This window comes from Capra hircus, chromosome 16 (assembly GCF_001704415.2).
Source record: "Capra hircus breed San Clemente chromosome 16, ASM170441v1, whole genome shotgun sequence".
NCBI lineage: Eukaryota > Metazoa > Chordata > Mammalia > Artiodactyla > Bovidae > Capra > Capra hircus.
Window position 1 is genome coordinate 53803761 of NC_030823.1, and position 15038 is coordinate 53818798.

The following is a 15038-nucleotide window of genomic DNA, read 5'->3' on the forward strand; positions in this document are numbered from 1 at the left end:
TCAGTGCATCATTTCAGGAGGCACGAGGTATCAATTTATCCCATTAATTGGGATAATTGATGTCAGTTTTGATCACTTAAATAAGATCAGGACTGTAAAATTATAACATTTCCCTTTTGATTAAGTAAGTATCCTGTAAGAAGATACCTTGAGAACATGAGACATTATTTTTCATCAAACTGTCACGTGCTAATTTTAACATTCCTCAGTGGTTCTTCTGTAAAACTTTTAAAGCACTTTTCCTAATTCCCATCTGATTCCCTAAAAAGAATTATCATTGAAACCATTAGAATTCAGGCATCAACTAAAGTTAGACAACACACTCTTGCTAGGGTGTGAGGAAAATGCCCTTTCATTCATTGCTGGTGGGAATGCAGACTGCTATAACCCTTTGAAGGAAAATTTGGCAATACTAACATTACAAATGAGTTTACCCTTTGAGCTGGAAATTCTACCTCAGGAAGTGTATCCTACAGATATATCTGCATGGGTATAAGTAGGGTTACCAGTTATAACTTGATTTGCAATAGCAAAAGATTAGAAACAATTTCCACCTATAGCAAACTAGTTAAACCAACATACATCTCCACAATGGAAAACTATGCCACTGTCAAAAAGAATGAGGCTCTTTTCTATGTGCTGATATGCAAGGGTTTCTAGGACCACTAAGTAGAAAAAAGCAAGTACTGCAGAGCAGTGCTTAGAGTATGCTACATTTCATATCACAAATTGGGGTTGATAGGAGTAGGTGCCAACAGACAAGGGTGGTAGTGAGATTTGTCAATATGAATCTTAATTAATTTTCTATTTCTGAACATGTCAATGCATCATTTAGTCAAGACAGTATGGACTTTGTGAGCAACAGGGCGTCAGTGTTGTATTCCACAGAGGCTTGGGGAGACAGGGGTATAAGGGCATGACGTGAAAGTAGTGGCAGCACCAAAGAGAAACTAGAAGCAGCTTGAGCCCCTGGCTGGTGACAGAGAAAAGAAGAATGAGAGTAGCCAAGGTCAGTGTCTGCAGGTGGAACTGAGGTGTTTAGGTGTGCTCTGCCTGGGAAGATTTCTAATGACTGTATCATATTTCATTGTCTAGAATTTTAACGATTGCTTCACAGTCGCTTAAGTCAAAATCTTTAAATCTTTGAATGAGATAATACTATGTGCCATTTACTACACACCCGGATCTATGCTGAGTGCTTTATAGGCATTTGCTTCTACAATTCTCTTGTCAGCTCTACCAGGAATATATTATGCCCAGTTTACAGACAAAGCAACTACTATTTACAAGGCTTAAAGACTTGCCCCAAATTACAAAGCTGGCAAAGCAGATTCAAACCTTTGTCTGCCTGTCTCACAGGTCTTGGGCTCCTACAGGACAGCTATCAAGAAAATGTCCAGGGACTTCTCTGGTGGCACAGTGGATAGGAATCCACCTGCCAATGTAGAAGACACAGGTTCTATCCCTGATCCTGCAGGATCGCACATGCCTTGGAGCAAGTAAGCCTGTGTGCCACAACTACTGAGCCTGTGCCCTAGAGCCTGAGAAACACAACTGCTGAAGCCTCACTGCCTACAGCCCATGCTTCACAACAGAAGCAGCCCCAGCAATGAGAAGCTTCTGCACCACAACTAGAGAGTAGCTCCCGCTCTCCACAACTAGAGAAAAGCCTGAGCAGCAATGAAGACCCAGCAAAGCCAATAAATATCTAAATTAAAAAAAATTTTAAAAGGTCCGTGTCAAAAAAAACCAAACCAACCCTGAACAAACCAAAGTTACCTAGAATCAAATAAAAATTCACACACACACAAAAAGAAAAAGTCTGTTTTCCCAGGTTAAAGCTTACAGTGTCCAATTGTTTTTCTTGAGGCAGGGTTTAAGTCACTATCTAGTTGCTCAGTCGCGTCTTGACTCTGCGACCCTATGGACTGTAGCCCTTCAGGCTCCTCTGTCCGTGGAATTTCCCAGGCAAGAGTACTGGAGTGGGATGCCATTCCCTTTTTCAGGGGATCTTCCTGACCCTTGGGATGAACAATACAATACAGGGATGGAACCTGTATTGCAGGCAGATTCTTTACTGTCTGAACCACAAAGGAAGCCCCTCCTCTGAGTAGTCTCTATCAAGTTTGTCCAGGAGTCCCTCAAAATCCAGGGCCCAGAAGCAAACTCAGGGGCTGCCACTATTTCCTTTGTCTACCCAAATTTTATCACAGAGCATTTGTCTTTGAGGCACATTCCAAATGTGATTTTTCCAGGCAGTCCTTTGAGGTCTTTAATACCAGCCCAGTCTTTAATTCTCTTGTACACAACTCCATTTGGCTTTCATTGTGAAGATTTTGATGACCCCAAGTCCCTTTCCTCTTGGTACATCTTAGACTGGTTTGATGAGCAAAGGAAAAAGCAGCTGGTATGTTGGGTGAACTAATTTGGGTCTCTATCTCTGTCTACACACACACACACACACACACACAGAGTCATTAGTATTTTGTAAAGTGTTTTTTAAATAACTGTATTTACTTATTTTTGGCTGTGCTGGGTCTTCATTGCTGCATGTAGGCTTTCTCTACTTGTGGTGAGCAGGGGCTACTCTCTAGTTGCAATGCGTGGGCTTCTCATTGTGGTGGCTTTATTGCGGTGGAGCTCGGGCTTTAAGGTATACCGGCTTCAGTGGGTACAGCATGTGGGCTCTAGAGCACAGGCTCAATAGTTGTGGAACATGGACTTAGTTGCTTTGTGGCATGTGAGATCTTCCCGTATCAGAGATCAATCCCTTGTCTCCTGCATTGGCAGGCCAATTATTTACCACTGAGCCACCAGGAAAGCCCTGTGAGGTATTTTAACAATTGCGTACCTTAAAATCAAATTCTTCATGGAAACGTCTAACCGTTTCTGGAAGTGGAGGCAGACTTTTGGAACTTATTACTAGATAAAAATTAGCACTACTTCTATGCTGAGCATAAACAAGGTTGGAAGGAGCTCAGAGGGCCTCTCTATGCTTTGCGCTGTGTGTAGGTTTGAGGAGCCATGGAGAGGAAAGAATGTAACATTCCATCATCCTCTCTTTAATGCTTCCTTCGAGGCCAGTAATCAAATATAAAACTCCTCTTTCCCTCGCCCTGCCTCTGGTCTCAGTAGTAACTCCTGTGAGCAGGAAATCGAGCTGGTCCTCACCATTACCCCATATCCTGGGCTTTTCTTTTTATTCTTGTCTTTGGATCCAAGAGTAAGACCTTGGCAGAGAACAAACAGTAGAACTGAGCTCCTGCTGTGGTTACTGAATAACTCAAAGCTTAATTCTTCCACAGAAATTCGGCAAAACATCTAGCACACAAACACACAAAAACAGAGTTGTCTCCAACTCTCTTGGGTTTCTAGTTTACTAGATAGCTACAACCATCTAGTAATTAAGGTGAATTAAAGTTTATCAAACTAAATCCTGCATTATCATTTGGCAGCTAATCTCAAAGCATCTCACTAGTATTTGTCCAAATTCTCACAAATGTGAGAAAGCTCAGTTTCAGTTTCATGGAAATCAAATAAAAACAAACACTTATTGAACATGTCCAGTGCACATGACACTAGGTCTTGAATGTACCAGGTACTCAATAAATATTTGTGTTTAAAACCCAGGTTCAAAGTAGTTTGGCTGACTTATTAAGAAGGAAGTACTTTAAATTTCTCCCAAATGGAAGGTTAAGATTATTAAGTAAAAAAGATTACTTATCCAGAGGAATTGAGACCTTGTATGAATAGAAACACCTCTTGCAAGGTTGAGCAAGAGAGGGCTGCACAGGGTCAAAGTTCATTGCTTAGTTTAGGAACTTGTAGGTGGTAAGAGAGAAATTGAGAAGGCAGCAGAGGCAGAGGTTGGAGGTAGTGGGAGAAAGTTCCCTGGAGAAAGAGAGGATGGGTTAGACAGACCAAGCAACAGGCAGAAACTCGCAGTAGAGCTAAAGTCAAGAGTGTATGTTTTGACAAGTACAGGTCAATTGTGTGACTGGTGTCTTTCACCTACTTCTGCCAAGGGCTGCTTTAGCAAATTTAAGTGCACTTGAGGGTGGAGGAGGAAATGAGGGGGTAGAAATGAATGTAGCTTGGCAGCTTTTATCTCATCAAGACACAGTTGGTTTCCGGTTCTTCCCAAACAGCCAGTGCTAAAAATCAACAGATACTGCACAGGTGCAGGCTTCTAACTTTGAACAGGAACAAGTTCTAAACAAGTTCTAGGAACCACATCTCATGTGGCTTCACAGGTTCAGCTTACCAGGAAATGGTGCTGGATACAAAACCCTCCAGCTGCTCAGAGAGAAATGGGCCAGTCCACTATGGAGAGACAGCTTGCATCATGCTCTAAGGCCAGGAGTTCATCCGGTTGTCTAGCTTGTTGTCAGGTTAACAAAATGTCCAGTTAGATGATAATGGTAAGCATAGGGACTGAGGAAAATTAGAGGGCATGCTTTAGATCCTAATAACCTGAACATTTTTGGACTTGAGAGGATAACAAGATGATGACAAACTAAGGTCACTGTACGTTTTCCTTAAAACTGAATTTTTTAAGGGCTTTGATACTGTAATTTTTTTCCCTTTAGCCTGATAATATTGGATCAGGGTGTGCACTTGGTCAAGCGAATTACGGGAAGCTGATTTTGGTGGCACCCACTTGGCTATTAAGAAATGCCAGTCATACTAGTGCTATTCTCAAGTATGGGCTAAATACTGTCTCAGAAATTCCTCCCCTCCTTTTCATTTTCTTTGTCCTGCTGCAAGCCCTCATCACTTCCTCTAAGTCTGTTCAACAGATTTGTAACTGAGCTCTCTGCCTTAGGCCCTTTGTTGTTGTTTAGTCACTTAGCTGTGTCCTACTCTGCGACTCCAGGGACCGTAGCCCACTAGGCTCTTCTGTCCATGGGATTTCCCAGGCAAGAATACTGGAGTGAACTGTCATTCCACTCAGGGGATCTTCCTGATTCAGGGATCAAACCTGAGTCTCCTGCATTGCAGGTAAGATTCTTTACCACTGAGCCAAGGAAGCCATGCCTTAGGCCCTGTTCCACTTCAAATCACAGTCATCGCGTCACTGTCAGGTTGAAAATCTTTACCAGTGTTTAACTGCTAAGGGAAAAAATCACAATTCAGAAGGGATACATAAAGCTTTCCAAGACCTGCCCTCAACCAAACTTTTCTATATCCCTAACTCTTTGAAGTTCTGTTCCAGGCCATATACTATGTACTCCCAGGCTTAGAACTTCTACTTCTGCTCTGTTCACCATACAAACACTTCTGTGCCTTTCAGGACCAACTCTTGAAATGTAAAAACTTTGCTGAGTCACCATGCTTCTCCAGCCTTACATTTGTCTTTAAGTGGTCTCCGAGTTGTCCTTGTTATGCCTCACATCTTATTCACTTCACTAAAATAGGCAGAAACTGGATCCCTCTGCTTCTAAAATTGCCTATCAAGAAAATCCCAGTACTCCAAAGTTTGGTCTTTGGACAGACAGCACCGGCATCATATGGGAGCCTGTTGGACAATCTCAGACCCACTACAGACCTGTTGAAACAGGAGCTGCACTTTAACCAGAGCCCCGGGTGAACTGTATTCACCTTAGGATTGAGAAGCACGCTGACACAGAGCCTATTCAATAAACATGACTAAAGAGGCACAAATCTGGTTGCTTTAGTTCCCCAACTTATGACCCTTCCTTGGACAGCTTTAACTTTCAGAATAAAACCCAGCTTTGTGATCTGGCTCTGCATCTGAAGCCATCTCACTATCACTTCAATGACCTTCTTTCAGTTTCCCTAACAGTCTTTCTTTTTTTGTGGAGTTCACGTGTCTTTTTTTCTCCGACTAGTGGTCTCCTTACCCCCGCCTCCCCACCCAGAACTCCCCACCCTGCCCCAAGCCATTTCTTACCTTCAAGGCCACTGTCTCAGGAAAGCCTTTGCTGCCCAGCCAGGCAAGGTAAAATCTTCCTTGAGTATAGTCTCACAGCTCCTTGCTCTTTTTCTACTGAAGATAATCGTGGATGAATAATCTTTTGGGTGGAGAAGGAAATGGCAACCCACCCCAGTATTCCTGCCTGGAGAATCCGCCTGATGCGCTACAGTCCATGGAGTCGCAGAATCGGGCATGACTGTAACACAACAATGATCCTTTGGTAATTCTGTCTGCGGTGTTTTGTAGATGATTGTTACCTATCCTTAAATGTACACATCAAGTTCCATAACTGGAGTTTGAGCTCCTTGAGGGTAGAGAATATTCTTTGTTCTCTACAGTATTGTGCCATATGGGGTGTACTCAGTAAGTTACTTTAGTAAATACTGTAGTAAGTATTCAGTGAGTAGTTGCAAGTTCTGATGTGCTGGCTGGTTCCAATAAAGGTGGCAAGTCATTCTAACTGAGCTACCATGTTGGAAAGCAGATACAAACTGATCATTCAGACTAGCTGGTTATTGGGAGTGAAATGCTAATATACACAAAGACACAAACTCTTAATCAATGATTCTCAGTGTAAAGGATCAGAAAGTAACCTGTTGCTTGTAAGCAGGGTGGGCCTGGGTAAGTGGTTAAGACGGTAGGTCTGGTTTTGAATTCCCATTCTCAATTTTATTTTAGGCAATAGTTACCATCCCTCATACCCCTGAGCTTTTTTTCTTGACTGTGGCCACTTCTCTTGAGGTCCAAAATGGTACCAATGGATCTAATGCTAACTGATGGTAGAAGGTGTGACGTTTGTTCACTGGTAATATACATCATTTTTCTTTTAAAAATATTTAGTTATTTTAAAGGAAACTCTATCCACTGTCAGTTACGTGTCTTCTAAAAATATGGACATTTTATTCTATAACAATGTGCTATTATCACTCGGAACAAAATGTTATTCCTTTGTTTTTTCTAATATTCAATGTGTAAGTCAAATTCCCCTAACTATATACATATATATATATATAAATCTTTGAATGTTTGCTTTGTTGCAATTAGGATCCAAAGTTCACACACTGCATGTGACTTTTATATCTCTTAAGTTCCTTTTAATCTAAAGTAGTCCCCTCCCCTCCTCTGCTTTTTTCTTTAAGCCACTGAGTTCTTGAAGAGGGTATATTTTATAGTAGTCTCTAAAAACTCTCTAAATGTCAGGATTGATTAATTGGTGGGGATCGCAGGACAATTAGGAAAAGTGAGTAAGAAAGACAAAAAATATTTGCATCAGGAAGGTATTCAGAGTAAGGCCCTGTTGCTTAAGCATAAAAAGGTCCTGCTTTTAAGAGAAGGCATAAAAACCAGAACTTTGCATGTTAACCATGGAGTCTCACTAAATCCTGACTCTAGGATCTGAGAACCATTACCTTTATTCCTAATGTGCAGTCACTGTATAACAAATGAAGGATTCTGGACTGTGATGTTGGATTAATTCCTGTGAAATCTATAAAACTGGCACTATGAGTACGTGTTTGTGTATATTATCTACTTCTCTATATTTCACCTAAAGAACAAACACAACTCCATAAAAAAGGTACAAACAAGTACACAATCCCAGGGGTTAGAATAAGATGGCACAGGTTCATTTACAAAAAAGACTACGCGTTTCTCCTCATTAATTTATCATTTAATATAAATGCTGACAGAAAGCAGATAAAGACCTTGTAGACACTTTCATATATTTACAAACCAAAAGGCGAATCACCTCCTTCTACTTGTTAAAATAATCCTTTTATCTGCAACTTATGGGAGCCTTAAACACTAATTTGGAGCAACATGAGGCTGAGTCAGTTTCCAAGATAATAAAGAAAATATCACCATTTTAACAAAAGTGGCAATTTTGATATAAACAGCATGCACACAGGTTTAACAAGATGGCCTCATCCTCTCAAAACCCTGCAACAAGTAGACTATATACTTACTCAGACCCAGCATTTAGCTGTCCTAAACATCTATTACTACTTTTCCCCACCTCACTTTTTTAAAGGCCATTTAAAAATTGAACATATAAACAGATTTTTAAAGAGAGAAAAATGGTCTACTTCAAAAACAGGGTTCTTCTTTCCTATTCCCAAAGAATTTCCAGGAGATAACGTCTTCAAATAGTAAGATTTCACAGCTTGCCAGATGCTAATTTCACAGCTTGTGAAATTCCAACTCATTATCTGTCTTCACTTTTTAAAGAAAAGTTGGAAACACTTGGAAAAAGTACAATTTCACAAACTTTAGCAATTTAAAAATGAGCTGTCCCTTTAAGGCTCAATAGTTTTAATTCTTAACAGGTGGGTGAGGCAGGTGAGAAAGAACAGGGAGCTAAGGTAAGGGGAAAATAACAGATATGCACAGAAACTTTTAAAAATGATATTCTGTCTAGCACTAATTTAAGAATAGGAGACATAAATTTTCACTATTCAAACTGTAAATGATTTCATGGTCATTTATAACCTGACTCAAATATCATGGGCTCCTTTATTAACCTACATTATTTTTGTCTTGTTAAATATACCTCTGCAGGGCACAATCACATACAATCAATACGATTGGTAAATTACACAAGCTCTATCCCAAGCAAATATGCATCAATATTAAAAAGTTATTAAAAAAAAACAAACAAAATAAAATCCACCCAAAAAGGTGATAATGACTGCAGAATGTCTCGGGGAGACTGGTATGAGCCTAAAGACCAAATTGACTGTAGTCAGGGGAAAAGGGGAAGAGAGGTAACAAGGGGAAGAGACCACACACAAGAAGAGGAATCTCACAACTGGAAAATGTTTAAGTGGGTGAAAGGTTTTGTTCATTATCTTAATTCACTTCTTCCATTTCTGTTGTTCTAAAAAGTCATAGATTTATTATAAAGTAAAATAATGAAGCCTATGCATCAATGAGGGGAAAAAAAAATCAACTTTTCTCCTCTAAGTTCCTTTCATTCCCAGAATGTAGGAAGAAGAGAAAGGATGAAGAAGAAATAAAGGAAATTTAGGCAACAATATACTTGGAAAAAGTAGCTCTCAGAACAGTGTCTTAGTTGAACAGAGGATGTAAACATGATAAGCAAAAGCTTAAAACGCCTTGAAATCAGAGGAACATATTACAGGGTGGCTCAAATATTATTGTGGGAATGGCAGTCAATTAGTGGAGAAAGATTATGCTAATAAATGGTGATTTCTTAAAAAAAAAAAAAAAAAAAGCTACTGATTATCCACCCAATAGTTTGCTTCCATTCTTTTCTTGATCCTTTCATACATCAGCTGGAGTTGAAGTAGGGGGCCACCTGACAGTTTCCAGTTATAAGATGACTCTTGAGTGTACAACCTAGAATGGATGCCAAAGACTTGTGAGCTCTGTCTACTTAAGAGTTTAAATTAAAAACAAAACAAAACCAAAAAAAAAGAAAAGAAAAGAAAAAACCACAAAAAACCCCAACTAGAAACAATGAGACCTCAATACAAGAAAACAAATCACCTTATCTAGTATATAACATATATTAGGATAACAAACTCCACAGGATTTTATTTTTCTAAATACATATTTTGGACACAATATTTTGTCGTGAGGCTTATTTTAAGTTCTCTCTCTCTTGGGTTATTGCGCCTTATTTTCTTTTGAAAATAAAAGTTATTAATCTCGGGATGTTCTGCTCAGGAATAAAGTTTAGGGGAAGTTCAGTGTTTGGCTGAAAACTCACAAGCTCTGTAATTCCAGTGGTGAGGTTAGTCCCTTTATCACAATAGGATTTCAAAGGGATCTTTACCCACTTTGTTCAGTGCAGTATTGAAAACTCACCCATTGGGAACATATTTATTATTAAAAGGTGTTACTTCTTGGTGGTGGCAGTTTTTTTATTAAGTAAGGTTGCTGCTAGTGTTACTATCAGTTAGAATCTAAAACATGTGGAAACATCTTTAGCAAAGAAAATCTTAAGAATCAAATTGTAGCTGGCATTTACTATAATTAATAGTGTCTTTTGACAAAAACATCTTTCTTTTTCCAAGTGGTTCAGTAAAGTTGAAATAAGAATTTTAAAAAATATATTAACTGCAATCCACCTGTAATTCCCAATAAGTAATTTCAGCAGGAAAATTTCATAAAGCTGAGTTGAAGCCACAAATAAATATAAAAACCATAGTTGTCCAAGGCAGAAAAGTGTGCATATAGGCCAGCAAAATGCGCAGTCAGGTAAAATGATGACAGCAGTAGACTGCTTACTTTTTCAATCCCTAATGTAGAACATAAAATATGCCCTAATTTTTACCTAAAAGGATAGGCAGATTTTTCAGGAAGATATCACCTTGCAAACACAATAATCATCTATCATCAATAACAACAAAACACAATTGGACTTTTAGGGTAAAAACCTAAGTAAACACTGCAGTTAATTTGCAGACAGGTTCTTAATTTCCCCTAAAAAGTAACTGGGCCTTTTAATGACATATAAAACATTACAAGTGCTTTTCACAGACACAGTTTATACATGAAACCTTTACTCAACTCTTTAAAATGAGCAAAAAGAAAGCAGAAAAGAGATGGTTAGATCTCCATCTATCACCATTTATATATAAGCAACAGCAACCGAGTACTCTTTATCTTTAGTGAAAAGAATCTTTTTCTCTGAATCTGAATATAATCTAACAGGTACTAACTACAGTTAATTATTTTTCACCAATCACATGTTCATGGATTCTTTTACTCAGTCCCAAGACTTGATCATACTGACAGTAGACTGTCCTATAGGCACAAGTAAAATAACAAAAATATAACAAGCTATCATAACAACACAATCTCAGTATATGGGGGAGGACCTGCTTACACACAATACTATAAAAGATGACATTCATGGTTTTAGAAAAACTAATGGATTTTCATTACTTTTATATTTTATAAGGCCAGCTAACTTTAAAAGTTAACTTTAGATATATCTCCCTACACAGTATAATCAACTCACGAATACTAAGAGGTTTCACAATCAAAATGGCTACTATTTCCTCCCAAACCAAAACAGAGTAAAGCACAAGTCTTTGGCTCTCCTTTAAAGAAAACAGCAGATTACCATTCCTAATCAGACCTTTGTTTGCCTACCAGTAGGGCAAATACCACATTTGTGCATCACTGAGTAATAACACCATTAGAAAAGGCAACTTCACAGAAGTTATTGGCTAAGCGAATTCATTTGAATGCTCTGTTTTGAGGCAGCAAACTGTTACTGTTGCAGATTGGGGAGGGCAGTGGGTAAATCAAGGGGAATTTGCAAGACAGAGAAGGGCCAGAGAAAAAAGAAAAACAAAAACAAACTTTAAGCTCCAACTTTGAAGACCTATGGAAAATCTGATGGAGTTACATATTCAAGATAGCAAATGAGAATCATACCAATTTTAGGTCTTTCAGACCGAAAAAAAAAAAAGGGAAAGACTAGGAGAAGGAAAGGGAAATAAAATGGGAAAAGGAAATTAGCCATATTAATGCTGTATGAAATATATTTTTATACTTTCTGAGTAGTTAAGTATTTTGTAGCTGGTATTAAAAATAGTGTCTTACTATTTGAATATTACTAGAAACCTATAACTAATTTTTCTTTTGATTAGAAAAGTAACAAGGAATGGATCTTTGGTCATGTCAGCCTCTGTAAATTACCCAAGACATGGCAGCTACTGAACTTATGACAGTATCTGTAAGTAAGAAGAAAAAACTACATATAGGTCAGAAAATTGAGTCTAGATATCTTATTCTCAGTTCTTCTACCCTTCTCCTAAGACCCAATGAATAAAGAAAAGGTCAAAGTACTTTTATACTCTGGTTATAATAAAATTATGGTGTTATCCAAACAGAACTGAAAGCAATGCTTATTACTCCTACCTTAACCCTTCAAAAGTGTTCACTTCCATCAGATGTCTGAGTATTGCCTTTTAATTCAGAAGAAATTAACACTTGAATAAGTAAAAAGCCTAAAGATGGAATTTCCTATCTGACTGGCTTCATCGTTTTAACTGTCTCTGGGGATAAATCTAAGAAGCCAGAAAAGTCAGCATCTTTCACAGATTTTAAGAAAAAAGCAGTTAAAAAGCCAAACGGTTTTGCCAAAACAGGCCATTTACCACTATAGGTTCATCTTACAGGCACAGTGGGACAGTATACCTTCCTCTTGCTGTTCTACCCACCCAGATTTCCTCTCAAGGGTGGAGTATTAGAGAGGTATAGATAGAATTAAGGCTAATTTAAGAGATCCCCCATCCTCACTCCATGAAAATACCTTAAAAAGAGAGACTATTTTAAGTCAGTTTAAAACAGTGGCTTTCTGGTTTTATTCAGAACAGGAAAACATAAATTAATCTCTCTTTCTACCTAGCTTAGAAAATCAAAATGGTGAAAGAATGACTGTATTTGAAGGAAATAAACAAGAACAACAGAACTTAAGTTATTAGGGGTTTCAACAGATACCCAAAATGGAATTTTACTTTTACTCCATATTTCAACAAAATCAACACCCATAAATTTCTTTTTAATACCAGAATCATTCTGAATTCCAAACTGAACCAACTGCTCCTAAAATTTAGGAATTATCTAACATGTCCAAAGGAGAAATAAGATCTGCCCAAATCTGCCTACAGAAGGTTAGAGGCCAAGAATGTTGCCTTTTATGGTTAGAGAGAGAAATTAAAGATCTCAGGACTCTGTCAGACATAAAATTTCTCTCCTTCTCCTCCCCAAAACAATAAGTACTTAAATAGTAAATATAAGAGGGTTTTAAGCAAAATAAATGAAAAAAGGCAAAAAAGCAAATGTACTTTTAAAAAATAGGAAAATATGGATATCAACTGATAAAATGCCTCATCTTCATTCAGTGCTTCTACCTCCCAATCAGTCATTTTATCGCAACAGCTGCGCTCATGCGAAAAAATCCATAAAACATACCCAATATATATACAGATATAGCTATGTATATATGTATATATATAATATATATATATAAATTTTTATTTAAATAAAAAAGAAAGCTCGAATCCCAAGCCAATATGTGTATATCAAATCCTTGACCAGCCAGGTCTGTAGGGCATAATCAAATTCAATGTGAAATAGTATATAAACACGGTGCCTTGACTGGGCAAATTAAATAATTGCTACTCAAAAGAGTGTTCTGTTTGGACTCTCCTACTGGTAGGCAATGGCAGGACTGTATTACCCTCCCCCCTCCCTTACCCCCCAATTGTTTCATTTAATAGTATGATAGACACAGAGCTTAGACTGAGGTGGTTATGACCTCAGCAGGAGTTACGGGTTAAGAAAATAAGAAACAAGAAAAATATAAACTCTTGCTTTTACCCAACCAAAGCAATGCAGTAACTTATTACATAACCAGTGCTTTCTGTTTTAGCAGTATAATCCAGAAAAGGAAATTTCTAGAAAATCAGGCAAACATATACGGTGGGTGACTATGTCAAATAATCCCCACTAAACACATTTTATATGGTTTTAGTTCAGTATAGACATGTGGCATCAGAATATGTGCAGCAGAATTAAATTAGAAAAATTATTCCTTATTCTCTTCAACATTTTCATGAAGAGTCTTTTCAGTATAGTGAAGCCAAGTCTACAAAATTGACTTCTAGGTACTTACTACCTACCTACTTGTGCTAATGGTTCCAAAAGGCAACTACTGATCAATTTGTAAACTATCCTTAAGATTTAGGCAGTTCTCATTTGCCAAATCTCCTTGAAAGCCAGGGGCTCCAGTATATAGGAATTTTCTACTTTTGGTTTTTGAGAATAAAACAAAACATTCATTGAAATAATGTGGCTCTGCTCATTTTAAGTTCAATCAAGTGTTGAGCAGTTTTAAAATATGGTGGATTGTCCTGGTTTTTGAACATTCTATGATTTCAGAAATTGAACTTGGGAAAGCATTGCTCTGAATTTCCAGTCATTAGCTCAATATAGGTAATAAACTAAATATGTATTTTCAGTGCTAATAAAATTATAGATCATCGTTAAAATAATTTCCATTTAAATCTAATCAAGCACTCTAAAACTGACTCGGATTTCTGATTACATTAAGAGAATGAAAGTGGTTCATGATATGAAAATGAGGTCTTCAAAAATTAATTGGTAATTATTTCTCAGAAAAGCTGAAATAAACACAAAAACAAGAAATAAAGTCCTCCTGAGCAACAACAAAAAGTTTTAATGCCATATGAAAAACCTCCCTACACATGAAGCTTGTGACCCAGAAAGAAAGCAAATTATGGCTTCCAAATAATGGCTCTTGGAAAAGTTGCTCTGCTGCACATTTTCTAATAACTAGTCTATTACTATTTCTCAAGCACCACAGAATTCTCAGAATGGCCGGGTCTTTTAGTCTGTGGTAATTTATGGGGTTGTGAGAGGACTGGGGGTACGGAATTATACACTGGGTATGTAATAATACCAAAATACAAGAAAAATCTACTTCATTAAGATCATACAATTAATCAAACAGAGTGTATATATAATATCTTCTTTTTTTTTTTAAAGCCCTGGATCCAAGGCGTCCAAAGTTATTAAAATAAAGTTCATTCACAGAACAAAAACAAATTTAATCTGAATTGCTTGCAGATACTGCTAATTTTCTTTTTCTTTAAATTAAAAAATGCATTAATGTGAACTATGTGCAGAGTTTGTTTTTAGTAGTGATGTTTGTGCACATTGCCTCCGGTGCTTTTCCTGGATTTCTCTGACCACTCTCAGAGAAAGTTTAAGAAGTTATCTGTTCTCCTACCCCTATGCCCCACAGACTGGTTAGGAGCAGAAGATAAAGGTAGGACTCCTCATATTTTAGGGAGTAGAACTGGATGTAACTCCTGATCTCTGGGAGTCATTATTGTCCCCTCCTCCCTCAGGGTCCTCTGACAGGTTCAGAGAGCTGGTCTTGTTGGACAGGAGGCTGATATTCTCTTGTGTCAATGCTGATCCATTAGGCACATCACTGTTAACATTAAAAAAAAAAAAAAGAGTTGGAATTTTAAAAGAGGAGAGAAAACTGATTATTAATAGAATAAAATCAACAGGGCCTTTCTATATAGCACTA

The 15038-nt window shown here is 37.7% G+C and overlaps 1 protein-coding gene across 3 annotated transcripts in view; it reads right to left on the minus strand.

The window, feature by feature from the left end:
• Positions 7590 to 15038, minus strand: part of RC3H1 (ring finger and CCCH-type domains 1) — a 73878-nt gene continuing 66429 nt past the window's right edge. For 2 of the 3 annotated variants that reach the window (XM_018060616.1, XM_018060615.1), the window contains exon 20: positions 7590 to 14936. In XM_018060616.1, coding sequence (XP_017916105.1) covers positions 14786 to 14936 — 151 coding nt within the window. In that variant the 3' untranslated portion in view covers positions 7590 to 14785. The remainder of the gene's footprint in view (positions 14937 to 15038) is intronic. The other variant, XM_005690899.3, reaches the window with a different exon arrangement.